Consider the following 24,730-nt stretch of genomic DNA (forward strand, 5'->3'; position numbering starts at 1 on the left):
TATTTGGCAAGGCATTAAAACTATTATAGAAAACAATTCACTCACCAAAGCTTGGGGACCTGCATTTACTAACAGTGCCTGCGTTGGCAATTTAAAAGGAAGCAAAAAAAGTTAAATTTGCATTTATGTAGCACCTTCATAATGACTGAAAATCTCCAAATGCTTTTCATTTTAATGGCTTTCTTCTTGAAGTGAATTGTAATGAAGGAAATGGATGTTTCTCTCCTCATGGAGTAAATGCAGGAAATGAATATTTCTGTTCCTTGTGGAGTCTCAGAATATTGTACAGCACAGTGTTTCCTAGGAAAGGGATTAAATTTCACAGAAGGTTTTGGTCAAAAGCACTTTGAGACCTGTGGCATTGTAAAAACCTCTATACAGGCACAGGTCAACTTTCTCTTGGTTTTTAACTTTACTTCTTTATCGTATTTCTTTCCCTCCTGCCCTTTAATTTCTGATTCTTTTTTCTTACATTCTAACTTTTTTTTTATTCCTTCTCTCATTTCTTCCTTTGTTCCCAATTGCTTCTTTCTTTCCTTCATTCTTTCTTTCCTCCTGTCCTAAGACTTAAATTCTTGTATTGCCCTCAACAATTCACCAAGAGCACTGTTCAAATTCGTTACTTTGGGATCCTGGTGTTCATACCTTAAGGCTAACTATTGCCAAATCACATTGTCTTAAATATCAGTGGGGAAAACTTGTGCTTATAGAGTACAATGCAGCAGGTGACAGTGAATTGAGTGAATGGAAATTAAACTTGGGAGAAATATAAAATAACTTGACAACCAAATGATCATTGCCAAAGTCAAATTCAATCCTAGTTTGTCCAAAATTTGTGAAAGAAGTGGGGCTATTATGTGAAACAAGGAAGTATGTTTTGAAAAAAAGTGGTCTCAGAGCAGAAAAAATGCCATCAGTTCGAGTCATTATTATTCAAATTACCTGTGGTTTCAATAACCTGGGGGAGGTGCATCCTCTGTATATAACTGCACCTGACTCTCAAGACTCATTAGAACTCAAGCTGCTGCTGACTCTTCATCTTTGAATCAATCCAAAGGAGCTTCTAGAAGAAAGAAATGGCTTCAGTTTTATCAGCGCTACTCCTTTGTCTATTTCTTCAGTATGCATCAGCTGACTCTCACACCCCTTGCATGATAGAAAATGCTATGATGGGAGGCTCATTCAGTTTAATGATTTATCCAAAATACCTCATGCCCAACGAGAAGTACAACGGTGAGTTGTTGATCAACTTTGTAAAATGCATAAATTTGTTCTTTTGCTCAACTATTCTGAAAATGTTTCCAGATTTTCGGGGAAAACCGAAGTTTGGATTATTAAGTGCACTTTCTGTTCCAAAGGATTTCAAATAATTGTTTGTAGTTTTATTGGGGAGTATTATTTTAATTTGTTTCCAACCTACTTTGTGAGCTGAGAGGTGCAAAGGCAACTTCACTCAGAGGAAAGAGCTTACGTCTAGAGTAAAATCTATTTTATTCTGCAAGATGTTTACTGGAGTCATAACCAGGTTAAGAATTTATAAATTTACCACACTGAGTGATAGAGGGAAAATTCCAATGTGAGTGTATAGTTGTAATTTTTTACCATGTTTAAGTAACATTTCCAACTGTTATAAAATCTGAGTTTAAACAACTCATATTAATTGACTTCTGAAAAGACTATCTGAGTCAATCATTGTACTACTTACTTACCAGTATTTGTTCAGGTGTGGTGCTCATCGTAATAGCTTCTATTTGGCACTTGCACAGAAAGACAAAGAAACTCTGAGGGAATGAACCAGCTAGCATGATGAAATATAGAATACAATGTTTTTTGAGTCATTTCATGTTTAAATATATCACAAGATGCTAATTGGAGTTTTGTAATCACATTGTAATAACTAGCTGCAGAGAGCACACGAATTAGATTAGATTAGATTGCTTACGGTATGAATTGTTAAAAACCAAAATTCTTACACTTACATGTTTGCTCACTAAATGTGTGCACTTTACAGTGAAATTACAAAAGAAAAGTCGGCAATGGTTTTTGTAAACCATACAGAGAGTTTTTTAATATGGCATCTTCAAAACTCTAGACCAGAATGCGGTAAAGTTTGTGAGGGGATTTTCACCACTCTCAATCGTTAGGAAAGGAGCATGAAAAAAGTTAGAGTGGAATAAGTTAAAATCCCTGTTATGTTTGTACCGATCTACAACTTTAATGCCCCAGGTTTTGGCTGTAGATAAAGCTCCCACCCATACTCACGAGTTAAATATCCAGTGTCAGTTGCTGAGCAGGATCAATCTGAGTTATTATGCTGTCCACAAAAGCAACACGTTTCATTTATGTAGCATATCCATTAGAGAAATATACCTTAAAAGCATTCCACAGGTGCATCTTTAGACTAAAAAAAAACTGGAGGAAAGAAGAAAACAAAGTGATAGGTCAATGATCACAGGAAAACAACTAATATTCCCAGTTCATACATTAACATTTATTATTTTGCAAAACTACCTTTAAAATAAAAGAAAGAAAGGAATTTCTAATTTATCAAATTAACCTACACCGTGTAGATGCTATAGATCGAGAACTAATGTCTCTGTATTCTCTTCTCCATTTAAACCATTGGATGGAGTTGTGAATTGAAAAATGCTGTCGAGCTGGAAATATTTTGTCTCGTTTTTCAACCCAAGTGGTGAAATGATAGTTTTCTGTCTTGGCTCTGTTTCTCATAGGTACGGAGTCACACCTCAATCTGTAACAACAGCATTCATATCTCTAATGCCTATCTCCTGCTTGGGAATTTACCTGATTGAAAGGTAGAATAAACTTCAGCAAGATGACTGAAGAGACCATTGTAAAAGTCAGTTTTAAGTCTTTCCAGGGTGATAAGAACAGTCTGCTGGGTGTAAATTTCGGAAAGTTTGAGATAAATAACAAAGTGCCTCCCAATGTCGAAGGGAAGGGTTTGGGGAGATAACTTAGAGCAAAATAATTGGAAAGCTGAGGAGGAAAATGGTATGAAATGAGTTTAGGTACAGCACTAAATGTGAAGTTTAGATCTGAAGAAAAGTGAATTCAAAACGTTACCTCCCTTCCTCGGTCACAGATGCTGCCAGACATGTTGAGATTCTCCAACATTTTCTGAGCCCATTTCAGATTTCCAGCTTTCACAGTATTTTGCTGTGTGAGCAGACTTGTCTTTGTACAATTATGGATGTAGTTTTTTTCTTTAAAAACTCCTCATTCAGGGCATGCAGATTTCACAGGCTCAGCCAGCTTTTATTCCCATCCCTAATTGCTCAGAGGACAGATAGGAGTCAATCAGATTCCAGTGGGTCAGGAATTTGTTTAGGCCAGAGCATGCAAAGATTGACCAGCCTCCTTTTCCTAATTGACTTTAACGAATCAGGAGAAAGTGAGAATTGCAGATGCTGGAGACTCAGAGTCGAAAAGTGTGGTGCTGGAAAAGCACAGCAGGTCAGGCAGCATCTGAGGAGCAGGAAAGTCGACAGTTTGGGCATAAGCCCTTCATCAGGAATATGCCGGACTGGTGTTTACAATGATTAACGATGCTTACACTGTCATCATTGGGCTATCTTTTTAATCTAGATTATTATTGAATTCATATTTCAACATCTGTAATGGCAGATTTAGCACTCTTTTCCCCAAAATGTTTAGCCTGGAGTTCTGGATTACTAGTCCACTACACTACCAGCTCTCTGTAGTAGAAGTTGGTAAAGATGAAAATTAAGGTGAAGACATGCTGAAGCTGGGTGATGTTCCAGAAGTGGAAATAGATAACTATGTCTTCAACTGACTTGATTCTACTCTTTGGAAATTCCTCCGTTTAGTTTTGCATTTTTCTATAAAAGCTACCTCTTTGACTGAGCTTTAGTTCATGCCTCCTATTCTTTTAGATTTTTGGCCAAGTTCCAATTTTTCCTTGCCTCTTTGTGAGGCACTCTGTGTGCAACACCGTTGTAATCTAGGAGATTGGCTGGATGCAGATTTGGAAGCCCAGTTGAGAGTCAGCAGGTGATAATTCACAATAGTCAACAAAATCTTGAGCAGACAGCTGGATGACATGGGGTAATATTCCAAATTTCTGATGAAGTTTAAGATGAAGTTGGTCTTGCAAACACTGCAGAAGTCACGACTTCTTTAATAACTTGATGTTTGACAAGGAGACATGCAGGAAAGCATCTGACATGAAGTTTTGTGGTGGCAAAAACATGAAAACTAGATATTGTTGACCTATACATAGAAGGTGGCACATAGTTCACTAAGTGAGGAGAAATTGAAGACTCCCAAGAATGCAAACTTGAGTACATTGATGTGACAGGGGGCACAAGGAGGTAATACGTGCTGCTCATGTTGAGGTCATAGAGGATAGAACTATATTATTATTTTGCCCGGAATTGGATCAGGAAGCTAAGACACTGGTTTAAAATAGCATGGTGTCAGTCCTGCAAGCTTTGGAAAGGTTGAGATAAACAAAACCTTTTAAACATAATGTTTCGGTCACCTGAGTGACAACAAATATCTTGAGCAAGGTGTTCCTTACTGTGTTTGCAGTGGAAACTAAAATTATTTATATAAGATAATAGAAAAACGTATTTAACAGTGAGTATAAAAGGTTCATTTTAAAGTTTTTTTTAAAGGTCTAGGGTTTTTAATTGGAGAAAATCCAAGAACAGGCATTTTAAAGAGTCACATAATGTCTGTAATTTGGAAGGGTGGACCCAGTTTAGGGAAACTGACTGTGAGTACAGTTGACAAAACTTCTCACATCTCAATGCAAACTTGAAATTTATCTTCAATATTTGACTGGAACATACATTAGACAGGTACTGGAGGGAAAAAAAAACTGTTTAAGGTGGTGTTTGTAAAAGAAAATAACTGCTCCCCATAAGGTACCTAATTCACAACGAGTAAAATAATTCCAATAAATTCATTTCTGCACTTACCAACCTGTGTCCTCTATTTCTCAGTAGGGGTTCCATTGATTTATGGGTTTTCATATAAACTTACAAGTTAACATTCTCTATGGTGAGAGACTCTAGCAGTAGAGAATGAAATGTTGTTTGAGCTTGACTTGCTGCATTTAACAGAGTCAATAAAATGTGGCGCTGGAAAAAGCAAAGCAGATCAGATAGCATCCGAGGAGGAGGACAGTCGACATTTTGTGCAGGACCCTTCATCAGTACTTCATCATCACCTCCCTCCCCTTCATGGACCTCTCCATCTCCGGCACCTCCCTCCCTTCATGAACCTCTCTGTCTCTATCTCCGGCTCCTATTTGCTGCATTGAACACTCCAGGTTAACAATATTGATATTGAGAAGAGCTCATTTTGCCTCTGCCACAATAGTGTGCCTTATTCCCACCTCAGATAACCACTATGGTGACAAGACAAAGTCTTAAACTCTCACTACCTAAATATAAGTTGCTCATTAAAGAGACTGACAGCTTTATGCAATTGATTGTAAACGGTAATGTGGTTGCACATGATATCGGCATAATACGAACAGTCACCCATAACCTAACATGATCATTCTTCTACAGTGCCAACAATGTGTTTCAGACAGGAATGGAGATAGGCAAAGCAGAAATGTTAACCTGATGGGAATGAAAAAAAATCTGAATGAATCATGTTGTCCTTTTTCCGTTCTGCATTTGGTTTCTCCTCCAATTGACTGGATGAAAGCTTTCTTTGGGTGACATCTGCATGGTTCTTGTTTAATTGGGAGTGGGCGACCTCAATCCAGTTCCTCGTAAGAATAAATGCAAAAGAAAGTATTTAACATTGAAGTGCCAGCCTCAATCAGTGAATCAGTAAAGAGATTGGGTGGTATGAAATGCTGCACACTGCACTGAGGAGTGCTCCTTGTACAAACATACAAATTTGGAACAAGTATTTCTCAGTTTTGACATCTTGGCTTTGGTGATGAGAAGTCAAAATCACAAAATCTGTCAAGTTAATCTAAAAAAAAAACTCCAATTCCAAGCAATTTTTTTTTTGCTTTTAGGGCAGCGTAGTGGCTAGGTGGTTAGTACTGCTATCTCTCAGCATCAGGAACCTGGGTTCAATCCCACACCCAGGTGACTGTGAAGAGTTTGCACATTCTACCTGTATCTGCATAGATGTCTTGCAGGCGCTCCCAGTCTCCTCCCACAGTCCAAAGATCTGCAAGTTAGGTGGATTAGTCATGGGAAATGCAGGGTTACATGGATAGGAAAGGGTGGGGGTGGGGGGTGGGGGGTGGGTGGCTCTGTGTAGGATGCTCTTCAGAAGGATGGTGTGGACTCAATGGACTGAACAGCTTGCTTCCATGGGGATTCTATGGTGGTCATTGTTGGAGATACCAATTCATTAGATTAATATTTGAAGAGGAAAGACATGATAGAGATGCTTTATATTCATAAGTATTTACATCTAGCTGTAAACACTGCCCACACAAACCACATTACATGCCATACATTTTTTGAGGCAGTGTGTTATCACTGAGCTGACTACCTGGCAATATTTAGTTTTTAAAAAATTCCATCTGAAAGAAACATCAAGCTATCTAGACAAGATTTAGAGTGAAATAAGAGTTTCTAAGAAACTATAACTAATAAGCTTCTCACTGGTCTTAAACCTTATTTTATCCTACAGCCAGCCTAGTTCGTGACTTAGATCAAATAAAAGTCAAAACCTATGCAGTGGAGGAAATTTTGGTTCGCACCAGCACAGATTGGGAAATAATAATCATTCTGCCCACTTTTGTTTGAGTTGCTGGTAGCAAGCAAGTTGCCTCACTGGTATGTTATAAAAGGAAATTACAGAAAGTAATCAGCAGATCAATCAGCATCAACAAAAATAGCATGAATTAGTATTTTCAAGAAAGGCAGCTACACCCAGACCCTTGTCATGCTACTGATTTCCTGAACAGTAAAGCCTCTGGCTGAATACTGTAATTTACTGAAGAAAATTATGCTATCTTACTGTACCAGGCCACATCCCAACTACTGCAATGTAGTGTTTAACTGACACTTACATGCGCAGCACAAATGAAGTTCACATTGCCTCTAAATTTCAACAAAATCCATAAAACTAAATCGATACATTTTCATTTGTTGTGTTCCATGCAAGTAATAGTACAATGTGTTTTTCTTCTTTTTTCCCCAGTCACTGTGAATGGAACTGGAACCAATGTGATGGTAGCCCTCTCAGCTTCTTATAATGGCAGCAGCATTGGGAACTGGACAGGAAATGCTAAAAACTGCCAAGGAATCTACGGGAGCAGGAACCTATCATTCACTGAAATGTGGAAGTCACCTGAAAGCATGATGGACACACATGACTATATTTCATTCAAGTATGGTTTCATTTTGTTTCTGTCATAGCTTCTCCTTGATGTCTACTCAATGTACTGATGCTTTTATTGGCATGAGTGCCATATACATAGTGCCTAACTATCATACAAACAAATTATCAAATGCCATGGATGTTTCACAAGTGCATGATCCAATACACTCTGATCTGCTCTTTTAAATCTGGCATCTGGAGTAGTACAGATACAACTTAATCGATATTAATCCAGCCCAGTTTTCAAACAAAATCTGAAAACAAGTCACATAAGGAGATATTAGGTTAGATCATCAGTCAGAGAGGTAGTGAGGTGGAGATGCTTAGTATGTTCAGGGTCATTGATGATGGAGAACTTAAATGCTCAAGAGACCAGCATTAAAGCAGCACAAGTATCTTAAGGGGTTGGTGGAGGAAGCTACAGAAATAGGTACCAACAAGGCCATGGAAGCATTTTCAAACAAGGATTAGAATTTTAAAATCAAGGTGATGGTTAACCAAAACCTATTATAAATCAGTATTTTTTTTAACAAATCATTACAGTAGCTGCAATTACGAAGCAAATAAATATTGTTCAATCTCTGTGTTAATGCGATTTGACCATTGAAAATGCACTTTGGGCTGACATAGAATATAGGTAAAAGCTACTGTAAGTAAACAAATAATAGCAGGAAATGTCAGCTGGGTCCATCAACCATACCTAATCCACCACTTATCCCTTCCAAACCCACATTGAATACAATCAGCCAAAAACAAGGCAAACTTAGCTGTGGGTGTTCTCAACACCTCCTATGCCAGATGATTTACTGTCCCATTTTGGGTTGAACAACACTTCAAAAGTATTTTATTGTCTATAAAACCTGTAGTTGTGAAACGCTCAATATAATTAGAAGTCTTTTATTATGAATTTAATTAAGGTAATAGGCCTCATATAGATCTGTGTTTCAACATATTAGTAGCTACTTAATTTAGGTTAATTCTGACAGTGAGAAAACTTCTGATTGACTCTGAAGATAGAGAAATTAACTTTTGTCCATTACCATAATCTTCATTTACCCAAAGACAAAAGCCTCAGAAATAATTATGATGTGGAAAAGTCAAATTTGCATTTGCAAATCAATCCATCAAGTTGCTTTTGATTTCCATTGATCTACAAATAGTAATGGGGACTTTTAGGATTTTTCCTGTATCAGCCTGAGTAGATTTTGATATAATTTAAAGCATTTCTTAACATGTTATTATAAATAATGATATGTGACATTTATTTTGCTTCCATTTTTCATCCAGAGCCTTTGTCAAAATGTCTGAAAATATGACATATGTCATGAACACAACTCTCAGATCAGGTAAGATTTATTTTAATGTTTAATAATGAACGGAGTGTAACAACAAAGTGCCTACCTTTTATTTCTGATTCTGATTTTATTTTATGGCTTTCCTTCTCTGTGTTATTTGTTAGCTCTGAGTACTTAAGGAAATGTTTTGAATTCAGCCTACCCACACTCTCCAACAAAACTAATAATCAAATCAGTAATTGTGTATGGTAATAACAAGTCATATGAACCAAGGGGAGTTCCATTCCTGAACTATCTTGTGTAAACTATTCTCAGCCTGCACTAATCGGTTTATAAAAGTTATGTTAATGGCTCAAAAGCTCAGTTGGTTATCACATCTCGCCTATAGCCATACAATCTGAACATGCCTGATCTCATTTAATTTTGGAAGCTAAGCAGACTCCAGCCTGGTTGGCATTTGGATGGGAGACCCCTGGGAATGCCAGGTGCAGTAGACAAAAGTCCCTCTTTTGGTGTAGTGGTAATGTCTCTGTCCCTCGACCAGGAGGCCCAGTTTTATGTCACACCTGTTCAAGAGTTATGTAATAAGTGGTTGATTAGAAAAATATATTGAATTAAAGAAAAATTTCAATCAGCCTGTTCTCTTGTCCTGAAAATTGTTCAATAAATCTGGAGGGTGTTCAGATGAAACAGAATGTTTTATTTGTCGGTCATGTCCTGCATTTAAAGCTTTCTACATTTCACTCAATTATCCAATTGAATACGAAAGCAGAGAGATTTTAGGGCCTGTAGAATTGTATCTTAGAACATTTTAAGATGAGCTGAAGTACTCAGAAGGAGGAACTCTGGTTGATTCATTTAGCTCAAGAATTTGAGAGTATTTGCAACACAGTAGCAATTATTTCAGTCCAGAGTATATGTATTAAGGGATAGGGATCTTGATTGTATTCAGGACAATTATATATTTCATGTGTGATAAACCGAACATGTACATTTGACATCTGTTCAGATGAGAAACTGACCTTGTGGCAAACATTTAAAATTACTGTCAAGATTAGAATGGTGCTGGAAAATCACAGTAGGTCAAGCAGCATCTGAGGAGCTGGAAAATCGATATTTCGGGCAGGAGACCTTCATCACTAATTCACTGTTTCTCTTTCCACAACTCTTGGGGCAGTAGATTCCAGGTCATTAATACTTGCTGCTTTAAAAAAGTTCTTCCTCATATCCACTGCATCTCTAGCCCTAAATCTTAAATCTTTGTCCCTTAGTACCATCAGTTAATGAAAAGAATCCTTTCTCACTGTCGTACACTTAAACACTGCTCTCAAATTTCCCCTTGATCTCCTTTAGTCCAAGGGGAACAATATCAGGCTTTCCAACTTAACCTAGTAACTAAAACATCTCAGTCCTGGAAATCTTCCAATTAAGCTGGAAGGATTTCCATATCTTTTTTCAAAGGTGGTGACCAGAGCTAGATACAATGTTTTTGTTGGCATCTAACCAGAACTTTACATAAGATTCAATACAGGTCTACTGTTTTGTGTATTCAATGCTTCTATCTGTGAATTTCATGATTCCATATGTTTTACTAATTTAGTAATAATGATTCTTTTTGCACAGCTCCGACAAACAATTCTACACAAACTATGAAAACTCCAACTCCTTACAGCATGACCCCAACTCCGTACAACATGACTGCAACTCCGTACAATATGACCACAACTCCATACAACATGACTACAACTCTGTACGTCATGACCAAAACAACCGAGAATTCAGCAAGTGCCATTACCTTCAAGTCACTGAATGGAATTATTAGCACGTTCTTGCTCTTTGTTACAGTCCGAGAATTACTGTCATAAAAGGTTTGAAATGCTGGCCTTCACACTTCTTAACAATATGGCTTGTCAATAGCATTTACAACCAGATAGGTAATCAATCCATTCCGATTCCCCTTTCGATACAAAAATACAGAAGCCCTTTCCTTTGCAATGTCAATCTTGAGCCACCAAAATTGGGAAATATATTTTGTAAGAACATCTGCTTTCTTTAAGTAAAGAAGTTCAAACATTTGCTGCAATCCCAAATATTGTCCTTTGCTTCTCATTATCTCAAGTCCTAGCTAGTGCCTGAATCGATTAAGTTTAGTGACTCACCTTCTACTCTTTACTGTACTTCTGTGCAAGGGTGTAAGTAATACTCTTGTTCTTTATCGAGATGAAATTTATTGGAAATATAAACCTCTTTAGAATACATGGCCAATTCTTCAAAATTATAATGAGTTGACTAATAATCTTTAGTTTATTTTCGTTTTCATTTGTTATTAAATTGCCACTCCTTTTGATCCTTTTTTATCGTTATTTTCTTTGGTATTTTTAGGCTTTTATGCCTACACTGTCAGAAATTGAATATTCAACACCTTCAATGTAGAGGTGCTATCAAAATGTCTCAGATATTTTGGGCCAACTGTTCAATTGCTTGATATTTTTTACTGTAGCTTTGACAAGCAGTTGCACTGAAGGCCTTAACCAACTAGCTAGACTAATTCTAGCTTCAAGCATATGCAGGAAATGTCTCAACAATGGAATATTTGCAATTTTAAGATGAGCATATAATTAGTTTCAGTTTCTTTAGGATCTTATTCTATCCTGCAGATTATTAATAAATATCTAACGGATTCACAGTGCAATAATGTTCTATAACCCATTGGATAATTTCATAATGTCAACGGATTACATGGATGGGATTTATTATTGTAATGTCATTGTTGTTTAGTGGATATCAATAATGACCATATTTGTTTCTATCCATTTTTCAAAGATGAGCTTCAAAGTTTATCAAAATGATCAATAAAAGCACAGTGCAGTTTTGTTTCCTGACAATTAAAATATCATGGGATTATTGATGTTCAGAAAATTTCAGGGAAAGAAAATCCAACAACTGTGCAATTGGCAATCATTTAGTTTCATCTTGTTCCACTTAATCTTATGTACTCTAAAGTACAAATCTTTTAGAAAAGTTCCAGTAACCAACTCAATTAGTGGACATGCTAGTTCTGTGCTTGGTGCAGCACTGTTCACTAGTAACATAAGCTTAAAAATCAAATCACTGTACAAAGATTTAATATCTGCCTGCCAAATTCTGGCACTTAATACTTGAAATGAGTTCTCAGTCCACTTAGTTTAAGGGGGTCCATTGCACAATTAAAATGGCACAGAGAAGATTTTGATACTTGTAGGATAAAAGCTCACTGATAATATTGCTTTTTATAACTTCCAATCTAATCATTCACCATAGTTACCAAACTATCATCCTACTTGCAGTTATTCAAAGCAACAATCCTGGCACTTTATTCCCTGACTCCAGAATTAAATGGTTTTCAATCACAAAAGGGGTAATTGATCCTAAGTCTTAATTATTGATCATTGATTTGGTTTCACCTTTTCCATATTTAACCTCACTTCATCTCCATTTTATTGGTTTACTTTAATTAAACATTTATCGATTCTCTATTGGTATTTTATGTATGAAGTAAATTGCACATTTCTAGACAATTCAGGCATGATACCATGAGCAAAACTCTTTTGTATCCCTATCCAGTTTATGAAGACCTGCAGCACGAATTTGCAAGCCTGATAATGCCCTAAAATGAAGTATGTTTTCACTGGTGTGGTGTCTAAAGATAATGCCAAGGTAGAAAATCACTGCTAGAAATGTGTTGAGCTGTTTATAAATACACTGAAATTATTTACACAAATAATGTTACTTTCTTTAATAAAAGTTGAACTTGACCTTTATAAGTGTGCAAACAACTTTGTTTTGAGAAGAGTTTAAATTATTCACTGGTGCAACCAGAAAAACCGTACTTCATCTCTGAGAAATGCAAAGAAATAAGCTATGGCCAAGAATGTAAGAACCAGGAGCCTTCAAGCCTCCTCCACCATTCAATAAGATCATGGCTGATCTTTTTGTGGCCTCAGCTCCACTTACCCGCCCTCTCACCATGACCCTTAATTCCTTTACTGTTCAAAAAATTAGCTACCTTAGCTTTAAAAGCATTTACTGAGGAAGCTTCAAATGCTTGACTGGTTAGGGAATTCCATAGATTCACAACCCTTTGAATGAAGAAGTTTCTTCTTAAATCATTCCTAAATCTGCTTTCCCTAATTTTGAGGCAGTGACCTCTTGTCCTAGTTTCACCCACCAGTGGAAACAACCTCTCTACTCCTGTCTTATCTATTCCCTCCAGAGGACAATTTACTAACACAACATAAGAACAAAGAACTAGCCATTTGGATACAAAATTGGCTTGACAGTAGAAGACAGAGAGTGGTGGTGGAGGGTTGCTTTTCAGACTGGAGGCCTGTAACCAGTGATACCACAAGGATCGGTTCTGGATTCACAACTTTTTGTCATTTTATATAAATGATTGGATATGAACACAGAAGGTATAGTTAGTAAGTTTGCAGATGACACCAAAATTGGAGATGGAGTGGACAGTGAAGAAGGTTACCTCAGATTACAACAGGATCTTGATCTGCTGAGCCAATGAGCTGAGGAGTAGCAGTTTAATTTAGATAAATTTTGAAAATGCAAATTAGAACAGGACTTCGACTTAATGGTAAGGTTCTGGGGAGTGTTGCTAAACAAAGAGACCCTTGAGTGCAGGTTCATAGCTCCTTGAAAGTAAAGTTGCAGCTATATAGGATAGTGAAGAAGACGTTTGGTAAGCTTTCCTTTATTGGTCAGAGCATTGAGTAAAGGACTTGGGAGGTCATATTAAGGCTGTACAGGACATTGGTTAGGCCACTTCTGGAATATTGTGTGCAGTTCTGGTCTCCTTCCCATCGGAAGGATGTTGTGAAACTTGAAAGGGTTCCGAAAAGATTTACAAGGATGTTGCCAGGGTTGGAGGATTTGAGCTATAGGGAGAGACTGAATTGGCTGGGGCTGTTTTCCATGGAGCATTGGAGGCCCAGGTGCTCATCTTATAGAGGTTTATAAAACCATGTATAAATAGATAAGGTATTTACCCTGGAACAAGAGGGCATAGGTTTAGGGTGAGAGGGGAAAGATATAAAACAGACCTAAGGGGCAACTGTTTTCACACAGAAGGTGGTGCGTGTATGGAATGAGCTGCCAGAGGAAGTGGTGGAGGCTGGTATAATTACAGCATTTAAAACGCATCTGGATGTGTGTATGAATAGAAAGTGTTGAGAGGAATATAGGCCAAATGCTGGCAAATGGAACTAGATTAGGTTAGGTAATGTGGTCAGCATGGACGGGTTGGACCGAAGGGTCTGTTTCTCTGCTACACATCTCTATGAGTCTGTAACATAAGAAATAAGAGCAGGAGAAGGACATCTGGCCCATTGAGCCCTGTCATTCAACAAGATCATGGCTGATCACTTTGTGGACTCAGTTCTACTTACTTGCCCCCTCACTATAACCTTTAATTCCTTTACTGTTCAAAAATCTATCTTTGCCTTAAAAACATCCAATGAGATAGCCTCAACTGCTTCCCTGGGCAAGGAATTCCATGGATTCAAAACCCTTTAGGTGAAGAAGTTCTGCCTCAATTCAGTCCTGTCCTGCTCTTCCTTATTTTGAGGCTTTGCCCCCTAGTTTTAGTTTCACCCACCAGGAGAAATGATTTCCGTGCTTCCATCTTCTCTATTCCTTTCATAATTTTATATGTTTCCATAAGATATCCACTCATTCTCCAAGGAAGAAGGGTGAGCATGACTTTTAAGAAATTTTAAAAACTTAAATTTGAAGTTCAGAAAAAATTTATGTGGCTTAGTAATTTCTACTATCGAGCTGTTTGAGGCGCAGTAACCTGAAGTCTAGGATATTTCTTCATGTTACTCAATGATATTCTTCAAGATTTACTCTATCACATCTTCACTGGCCCTAACCACTTCTGGCTGAGGTACTGAATTGTACTTTTAAACAGAGGATCAAGTTGGTGTCTGGTACTGCATCAAAGAACAGCAAGAGAATTTTTTCCAGCAACATCACTCAACCGGATTATCTGGTCACATTGTTGTTTATTAGATCTGGTTGTGTTGGGTATGTGTCGCCTTGCAACAAAAAAGGAAAATACTTCATTAGTTGTAGAGCACACTGAGATGTCTGAGGTTGTGATGTGTGCTATATGTGTGCAGTCTCTTTTTCTTTTGCATTTCACTCTCCCAAATATGGACAATTGCATGTTAAATAAACCCAGATGTCATATGGTGTACATCACTGTAATTATACCCCAAATTGCTGGTTATTAGCAAATGCTCTGCCTCTCATCAAGAATTAACTAGACCTTTTCAGCCTTAAAAGTGAAAAACTACCTTCACCGCATTACGTACTGCCAGGTATTCCCTTCCTTCAGTGAATAGAAGGCCCATGTCAATAGACAAAAGACAATAGGTGCAGGAGTAGGCCATTCTGCCCTTCGAGCCTGCACCACCATTCATGGCTGATCATCCTTAATCAGTATCCTGTTCCTGCTTTATCTCCATAACCCTTGATTCCACTATCCTTGAGAGCTCTATCCAACTCTTTCTTAAACGAATCCAGAGACTGGGCCTCCACTGCCTTCTGGGGCAGAGCATTCCACACACCCACCACTCTCTGGGTGAAGAGGTTTCTCCTCATCTCTGTCCTAAATGGCCTACTCCTTATTTTTAAGCTGTGTCCTCTGGTTCGGGATTTGAAAGTGTCCATGGCCCCAAAGAAACAGATCTGGGTCAAGGTGTACCAACCTGACAAATGGTGCCTGCCTATTCGCCATTGGCTCCACTCCCATCGAAGCAACATATTTAGATCAATGTTTTGAAAGACAACTTTACTAATAACTTTACTAATCAATAGAACAGAGTTCCACCCACAATGCACTATAAAGATTATTGCAGCTCAGGAAGGCTTTCGACACCATATTTTGACATCCCTCAGACCAGTTGCATTTTCTTCCCAATGCAGGAAAGGAAAAGTGTCAAAAACTTCAAGAATCTCCACTGCCCAGAATAACTGAAGTGAAAAACAGGTATAGCTTATCAGCGATTAGATCAGAGTGGTGCTGGAAAGCAACAGCAGGTCAGGCAGCACCCAAGCAGCAGGAAAATCAACGTTTCAGGCAAAAGCCCTTCATCAGGAATAGAAGCAGGAAGCCTCCAGGGTGGAGAGATAAATGGGGGGGGGGGGGGGGGGGGGGGGGGGGAATGGCTGGGGAGATTCTTGTGGAGAGAGGAGAACTTCTTCAAGGTCGGCATCCTTGCAAGTGGATTCGCAGTAAGGTTAAAATCAACTAGGCAAAAGTGGAGAAGTTCTCCTCCTCTCTCCACAAGAATCTCCCCAGCCTCACACATCCGCCCCCCCCCCCCCCCCCCCATCCCTCATCCCCCGCCTCCCTCCCCCCCATCCCCCCATCTAGCTCTCCACCCTGGAGGCTTCCTGCTTCTATTCCTGATCAAGGGCGAAACGTGGATTTTCCTGCTCCTTGGGTGCTGTCTGACCTGCTGTGCTTTTCCAGCACCACTCTGATCTAAACTCTGGTTTCCAGCATCTGCAGTCCTCACTTTTGAAGAGCTTATCAGTGACCCTGCACTTGCTCAATCAGTTCCTTGTTCCAGGATGAAGTATGCAATATAGAGGGTGCTGTGTCTAAGTACTTTTGAGATGGCTGTCAGTTTGAATAGTTGTCAGACAATGCTATAATTTCTGTACCACAGTTTCTTTAATGAGAGAATGCATAATATCACCAGAACAATGTTGTGTGAAGGAAGTGAAGGGTTAAAAGCTTGAAGACGAATGTTGAGCAGCAATCTACCCATGCAAATAATTCCCTATTATTATCCTTGATCCCAGTCAAATTTTCTTTGATATTTTGCATTGTATGTGTTCTAAAATCCCTAAACTTGGGACAATTTAAATAATTTAGCATGGAATTTAAACTTAATAGCCAACATGCAACAGAGTAGTTGTTTGATTGAACCTGCCTCCACCACACTCTCGGACAGGTGCATTCCACATAGTGACCTATCGTTGCCCATTGACTATTATGCATATTGCTTTTGCTTCTTTTGCCAATTACTTTAAAAGTGTTCCTTTGCATTCTTGGCTCATTCTCAAGTGGGAACAATTTCTCCCTATCCACTCGATATACATGCCACATGATTTCAAATACATCTATCAAATCTCCTCTCAGTCTTCCCTTTCCAATGAAGGGAGCTTAGGGCAGCATCTTAAAGGGGCCTGATTGACATGATTGTGGTAGGATCATGCAAGAAGCTCTCTGCGGCCTATCCACAACAGGATCAACACGTTTTCGTCTTTTATGCATTTATTGGGCTGTCAGAGGAGATTATCATCAGGCAGTGGTGAGTTGCAATTTAAGAGGGATTATAGCTTTTCAAACACCTTATTAATGCAAAAACTTTTCTTATTAATATTCGACATCCTATTTTACCAAACACTCTGAACAAACCAGATATCGAAAACTCTTGGCAGAGAAGTCAGAGTATGGTAAAATGTGGTTGGAATCGAATGTGAGGGAATGTCAAAGGGGCAGGGTAGGTACTTAAGGATACAGGTTTGAGAACATAAAACTCAATGCAACTGGCATTTAGCCAAAAAAGTAAAGTTCAGCTCTAATCGATCTTCATTAATGAAACATTCCATTCTTAGCTCACTGCATAACATTAGCAATCCTGTCGTTCCTTGTGAAGCTTTCACACTCGCCTCTCCTCCATTGGTCTTAACCTGTGATAGGGTTGGGTCGAAATTGCTCACAAAAACAGAGGCAGGAATTTCAAATGCAGACAATTCCCCAATTTCATGTCACCAGCTCATTTGAAAGAGTTTTGCATCTAGCCAGTGCTAACCCTGCTGCACATTGCTCAGATGCGTCAGCAGGAGCCAATGTCATGAGCGGTTAGCTCCACTTAAAGCCAACCTGCATTTCTTAAAGGCACAATGCATTGTGGCAGTAGATTCTGTGATTCTACGATGGGTCTTCTAGAACCAGAGCCACACAAGGCCACCTGAGGACTGCTGCACTGGAAGTAAACAGCCTTCCACCAATCTTGCTGCAGACACTGTGGGAGCACAGCAGTGTTTTCTCCTTCTTTTTAAAATTTTTTTCCTTCCTTACCCACACACTACTAACTGCGGTAATGCTTATTTTTCCCCAGCACCAATGATATGTGTGTGCAGGAGTGAGACACAGTGAAATACAACAGGTGTATAAATCTTTATTCAATTTCCACCACCAGGTAGAAAGGAAACATCCAAGTGGTCAGTTACAAGCAGTGCCCTTCACATTAAAGGGCAATGCTGCATGATCAAGAAAAGTGAAGGGGAGGGCAGGGATTAAATTAAAATAGAGTTGGAGGAAGAAATGAAACACTCCACGCACTGCAGTGTCCACCTCTCCAGGAACAGCTCGAGGGAGTTGGTAGATACTGCACAGCATTGTATTGGATGACATAGTTGTATGCAATCGGGGAGCTTAAATTGGCTTTTATGCAAAACATGACATTGCATAAAAATTAGGTTTTCAATGATTGTTTTATAGTGGCTTTTGTAACTGTAGCTCAGTAACCACAGAGATAGTGAAGGATAGAGAACAGGCTTTGAATTATTGGTGAATGGGTTATTGTGAGTCTTTTCATCTTTCTCTTTCTAGTTCTGTTTCTTCTCATCCCATCGTTCTCATGTTTTTGCTTGATTCTCAGTTGCTTGCTGTTTTGTTCATATCAAGGTCAACCCCTCATCAAACTGAATATACAGGAACCACCTGCTGCTCATTTTGCCAAATATTGCAGGCCACCACCATATTAGTCCAGCAGGAGAATTGTTATCTCAGCCAATGATCTGCTTGATCATTTTTTGTGCAACAGCAATGTTTTCAATGTATGGCTGCAGTACACAGTATGGGATCTGTACTCTATCCTTAAATCACACCTTCAGCAGATTGAAATAAACACAGAATTGCTGGAGAAACCCAGCAGGTATGTGGCAGCTTTGGCTTTGAGTTTTGGCTTTGAGTCCAACAATCCTTCATCAGAACTGGTAATTGTCTTGTCAAACATTAGGAGGGAAAACCAAAGTAAGGACAGTGAACAAAAAGAAAGATTCAAATAGAAACCCTCTCTCAGAGAGCAGAACGTCAAGAGATAAGGAAGTGAATTAAACACTAAAATAAACACCATGAAATGTGGATGCTAGAAATCTGAAACAAAAGCAGAGAGATGTGAAGCAGGTCTCTGGCAGCAGTTGTATATAGAAAACAGTTATTGTTTTAAGTCCACTGTCCCTTTGTCAACAGCATCTTGCACCAAAGATATCCTGCAATATCAGATCAATTTATTTGGTCCTTTAAGTAGGAATTAAAAGCAGGTTCCTTCAAGTAAAGAGGCTCAGTTTAGTCCCTTAGACAATCCTATATGACAAGCTTGAGACATGATACATATTAAATGACGATCTGCAGATGCTGCAAATCTGAAACAAAAACAGAAATTGCTGGAGAAACTCTGGCAGCCTCTGCAGAGAGATAGCTTTGGGTCAATAAACCCTTGCTTCAGAACTAGTTCACAAAAAGGGTCACTGGACCCAAAATATTAACTCTGTTTTCTCCCTATAGACACTGTCAAACCTGTTGAGTTTTTCCAGCAGTTTCTGATGCTATGAATATCTCTAACTCTGATCTGGAAGGAGCCAGGTACATAAACATTCATCACCACAGTTACTATCACAGTCACTGGCACACTAGTCCTTGCTCTGGTTTAATGTTACTTTGGGAGCCATGGCTGGTGGTAGGTTTAAATGGAGATATCCATACTAAATTGCAGATATCTGACACTTCTTGCTGAGATTCCAGTGGGAAAATTATTCCCTAAACACCCTGATGGTTATGGCCTAAGACAGAAATTCTCTTTCCCATTATCCCTCCTTCTTCTTCCTACAGATTGCTTCGCCATCAGATTGGTTGACTAGCTGTTGATTCTTTTTTTTATTTAACGATTAAAAACAGAGGCAAGGTGTCTCCATCTTGGGTTTATCTCTCTTTCTTCCTTTCTATTTCTCTCTCTCTCTCTCCTTCCCTTTCTGTTGCTCTCTCTTTCTCTCTCTGTTTCACCCTCTCTCTCTTTTTCACTTTCTTTCTGCTCCTCTCTCTCTGAAATAATTACACAGGGTCAGGTATCACATCACCAAGTCACCCTTTATTTACATGTGTATAGTACATGGCCTGTGACCAGCCAGCTCAAAGCCAGTCCCCAGAATGAGGAGACTTGCTGAATCTCCTGTTTATTTTTGAATTGTATAACAATTTGCATTTATTTCAGTCTTCCATGTCAGGAAATGTGTCCAGGTTTAAGAGCTCTGCAGCTAAAGGAGCTCTTAAAGTCCAGATTGAGAAACACTTTCATGAGTTTTCTTCATTTTTATTTTACAGGACTGAGCTGCCCTTTGTGATCTCTTGGGTTTTTGGGGGTTTTTTTGGGTAAATTGTAGTTTTATTGGAAAAAAAATATACGACTTGGAATGGATTTCAGGCATGTCAGTGCCAAAGCAGATTTCAGAAAGAACTAAATGGCTAAACAAAATTTTGAAAGAGCACCATAAGAAAACAAGAATGCTTCTTTGAAATGGAACAGCAAATACAAAAAAAAAAATTTTAGTGTACGAGTACCTGGATGATATACCCGTTTTGCTAAAGTGCAATGCTGAGAAATTTTAGGCTCTGATCTCCTATTTATATCTGTCAGCCAGGGGTCCCTGATTGGTTCAAGTTAACAATGTCAATCAAAGATCTCATAGTCAATAAGATCCACCTGGCCCTCATCCCAAACACTACACTCTCTCTTTCTCTCTCTTTGTTCTCTCTCTCTCTTTCTCTCTGCAAGCGTCTTGTTGCTTAGGTCTGTCTACCATTGACCAGAAACTCAACTGGACTCACCACATAAATGCAGTGGCTGCAAAGCAGATCAGAGGCCAGGAATATGTAAAAAGTAATTCACCTCCTGACTCTCCAAAGCCTGTCACCATGTAGAAGGCATAAGTCAAATGTGGCCTTAATATCAAAGGCTGTCATTCTCACTTCTCCTCTGGAATTCAGCTGTTCATCCATGTTTGAGTCAAGGCTGTAATGAGGTCAGGAGTTGAGTGGCCCTGGCAGAACACAAACTAGGTGTCACTGAGCAGGTTATTGCTGAGCAGATGCTACTTGATTGCACTGCTGATGACACCGTCCATCATTTTAGTGATGATCGAGAGAAGACTGATGGTATGGTAACTGGCTGGGTTGGACTTGCCTTGTCTTTTTGTGTACAGGATCTACCTGGGCAGTTTTCCACATTGTTGGGTGGATGTTAGTATTATAGCTATATGGAACACCTTGGTTAGGAGAGTAGCAAGTTCTGGAGCACAAGTCACAGTGCTGTCAATGAAAGTTTACAGGGCTCATAATCTTTGCAGCATCCAGTGCTTCCACCCATTTTTCCTTTATGTGGAGTAAATCAAATTGGCTGAAGACCGGCATCTGTCATACTGGGGACCACTGAGGAAGGCCAAGATGGATCAGCTACTCAGACCTGTTGAAGATTATTGCAAATGCTTCTACCTTACCTTTTTCACTGGTGTACTGGGCTCTTTTATCATTGAGGATAGAGATACTTGTGGAACCTTTTCGGCCAGTGAGTTATTTAATGGTCCTCCACCATTCATGACTAGATGTGCAGGACTGCAGAGCCGATTCTTTGGTTGTGGGATCACTTAGCTCTGTCTATCACTTGCTGATTATGCTGCTTGGCTTGCAAGTGATTTGATATGCCTAGTGCTGTTTCTGGCATGTCCTCCTGCACTCTCTATTTATACCTTTCAAACAAATGGGCTTCTGATAAGGACAGCAACCCTTGGAGTGATTACATCGCCTTTGCTGTATGGGTTAAAAGCTAAGAAAGTTTAAAAGGAAAAAGATCTGTGACATTTGGTCAAAGATCAGACAGGAATTGCAATGCACATTTATTATTTAAAACTTGTGGAATGTAGAAAAGCATCTTTCACTCTAGTACACTGTGCACCATTCTACTTATCTGTTTGATGAAAAGAAAATTATTTGTGAGTAAGGCCCTTTGATTTTTAAGATTGTTTGCTCACTCTACCTTTAATAAAGAGAACTCATGCATTTCATAACTGCAGTAGCCAATGTACAGACTACAGTCCTATTGTTCTATTATTTAGCCTGGTCAAGTTGTAAACTATATTGATTGATCAAAGGCTTTCATTGAAACTGTCTCCGATTTAATGTGCATGTTTGATACATGAGCATGAAACCTTTGGATGATTACGGTTACCTGATATTCTCCACTGCAGGTTTTTATCCATGAGTAATATATGTATCACCTGATTATTTTACATTTAAATTTTAATGAGCACAACACAACAGGGACAGAAACAAAAACAAAAAGTGCTGTAGAAGCATAGCAGGTCTGGCAGGATCCATAAAGAGAGAGCAGTTAATGTGTTGAGTTCAGTGACTCTTTGTCAGGACAATGGGGCAGGCTGCATTGTCATTTCCATGCCATTTTCTCTAAGGAGGTGGGCATACTCACCTACATCTCTTACATGCTGAATTGGCACCATCATGAACCGAAAGCCCAAATGGCTGATGGAAACAATGTTGGACTACTGAGGTTAAGCATTTGGGACTATTGGGGTGGCATGGTGGCTCAGTGGTTAGCAATGGCACCTCACAGCGCCATGGGACCCGGGTTTGATTCCAGCCTTGGATGACTGTGTGGAGTTTGCATACTCTCCCTTTTATCTGCATGGGTTTTTGCTAGGTGCTCATGTTTCCTCCTACAGTCCAAAGATGTGCAAGCTAGATGGATTGGCCATGCTAAACTACCCATAGTGTTCAGGGCTGTGTAGGTTAGGTGCATTAGCCATGAGAAATACAGGGATAGAGTAGGGGGATAGGTGTGGGTATGATGCTCTTTGGAAGGTTTGTGTTCACTTGTTAGGCTGAATGGCCTGTTTCCACACTGTAAGGATTTTATTTTAAAAAATGGAAGTATGAAAGAAGGCAAAAAATATGCTCTTACCCTCAATATTTTCTTTGACCTTGGACAGTATGTATCCCACCCCCAGCCCCCCTACATGATACATAGAGCTGTATAGCTGGGGAAAGGCCAGTGCCATTGTCCCACTAGGCCTGCCCAACTCACTTCTGTTTTGTGTCACCTTATCCTGCAAAAGAGAGGGTTGAAGGTCAGTGATTGTTTATCACTGTGTTTGGGTTATAGATAATTGAATGTATGTGGAAGATGTGTGTAAAGTGGCATCATCTATAAGCGTGAGAGGAAGAGGTGGAGTTAGTTGTGAATTCCAAGTGCCAAAGAGAGCTGGTAAGCAAGTGAGAAGGCTTTGGTGCATTGAGCAGAGCGAGATTGTGGGTGTAGTAATGGGAGTGAAACATCATATGGGATGGAAGATGGCAGTGGTGGAGTAAGTAGCTTCTGGGTTCTTGAGCCTAGAACCCATCCATTCTGTTTGTTTTCCGTTTTCCTTCCTTTCTCATTTTTTGTTTAGTTTTTAGTACTACTTACTGTTTTGGAGGCTGTGGAGGCAGCAGCAGCGATGGAGCGAGGCAGCACTGGGCATCAGCGTGAGCCCAGATGGTGACAGTGGCGATAAAGCTGTTGAGGCTGAAGTCTGGTGAGCAGCAGCGAAGCCTGGGGTGCTTGGGCAGAGTCTTAGCCCAGCACAGGTGAGAGCATGCTCAGTGCAGAGGAGAGCAAGCCCTCTTGGGGACAGCCCAGCTTGGAGCATCTGCAGGCCCATGGCTCAATAAAGGACTGTAATGTTTGACATTTTAACTTCATTTCCTTATTTCTCTACTTTTATGCTAAGAAGTCCAAATGGCCTGTTTTACACACTGTAGGAATTCTTTATTCTATGTTGCACTGTTGTAGTGCTGAACTTCTTAACTCTTTACTTTTCTATTTCTGTAGCTAAGAATTTGTACCTAAAGTGGTATTGTGTGAGGTGACATTGTAAACTTTTCGCTGTACCCTATAACCTGTACTTCAGTATACATAACAGTAAAGCAAAAATCTAAAATCATGTGAAAACGTATTCACTGAAATTGACCTTTATTGACCAGAATAACATCTGACATCGTGAAAGTGTTCGAGTTCATATAGTATAAGGGTGTCATAGCAGACCATTTCAAAAGACATAATTAAATCAAGAAGAGTCAGCATGGCTGGAAAACATGCCAGCCAAATATATTAGAATTCTTTGAGGGCATAACCAGAAAAGATAGACAAAAGGGGAATGAGTAGATGTGATAAATTTGAATTTTCAAAGAGTGTTTAATAAAATGCCACATGTAAGGTCTTTAATAAGAAAGAAGCCCAAGGTGTTAGGGGTAATATGTGAGCAATGATTGATGATTTGCTAACTAACAGAAGGCTAGAATAAAGACGACATTTTCAGAATGGCAATCTGGGGTTAGTGCAAGAGCCTAATTATTTCCAAAGTAGATTATTGACTTGGATAAGGAAGTTAAATGTATTATCAGCAAATTTGTGGATCGCACAAAATAGGTGGGAAAGCATGTAATGATAATGACTCAATGAGTTAATAGTGGAATATAGACAGGTTAATTGAATAGACAATATCTTGACAGAAGGAATGGAATGTGGGAAAATGTGAGGTTATGCACTTTGGCAGGTATAACAGAGGAGGTGAATATTATTTAAATCGGGAAAGGCTGCAGAAGGCTGTAGCATACGGGTCCTTGTGCACAAATCTCAAAAAAGCTAGTACTCAAGTTCAGCAGGTAATAAGGAATGAAAAAAGAATGTTGGGTGTTATTTCAAACAGAATGGCATATAAAAATGGGGAAGTCTTGCCAAAACTATAAAAAGCACCAGCTCGACTATACCTAGAACATGGTGAACGAATTTGATCCCCTTAACTGAAGAAAGATGTACTGGCCGTGGAGGCAGCCCAGAGAGTTAGGTTTATCATATGCATGAAAGATTGTTCTATTGAGGAAAGTTTGAATAAGTTGGGTCTGT

The 24,730-nt window shown here is 39.1% G+C and overlaps 1 protein-coding gene across 1 annotated transcript; it reads left to right on the forward strand.

Moving 5' to 3' along the window:
• Positions 1–1,018: 1,018 nt before the first annotated feature.
• LOC122540678 (uncharacterized) lies at positions 1,019–12,439 on the forward strand. The gene is made up of 4 exons (XM_043676745.2): positions 1,019–1,233; positions 7,171–7,360; positions 8,638–8,696; positions 10,269–12,439. The coding sequence occupies exons 1-4, from the start codon at positions 1,077–1,079 to the stop codon at positions 10,508–10,510; spliced, it is 648 nt and encodes a 215-aa protein (XP_043532680.2). The 5' UTR covers positions 1,019–1,076; the 3' UTR covers positions 10,511–12,439.
• The last annotated feature ends 12,291 nt before the right edge of the window (positions 12,440–24,730 follow it).

The sequence above is a fragment of the Chiloscyllium plagiosum genome, unplaced genomic scaffold, assembly GCF_037043375.1.
Source record: "Chiloscyllium plagiosum isolate Xiang-an unplaced genomic scaffold, Cpla_swu_hap1 HiC_scaffold_29, whole genome shotgun sequence".
NCBI lineage: Eukaryota > Metazoa > Chordata > Chondrichthyes > Orectolobiformes > Hemiscylliidae > Chiloscyllium > Chiloscyllium plagiosum.

What these genes read in the sequence shown, in the direction of transcription:
- LOC122540678 (XM_043676745.2), top strand. Translation starts at nt 1,077, where the DNA reads ATGGCTTCAGTTTTATCAGCGCTACTCCTTTGTCTATTTCTTCAGTAT. An exon ending in GCCCAACGAGAAGTACAACG is followed by an intron (nt 1,234 to 7,170) that starts GTGAGTTGTTGA and finishes TTTTTTCCCCAG; the next exon opens with TCACTGTGAATGGAACTGGA. An exon ending in GAACACAACTCTCAGATCAG is followed by an intron (nt 8,697 to 10,268) that starts GTAAGATTTATT and finishes CTTTTTGCACAG; the next exon opens with CTCCGACAAACAATTCTACA.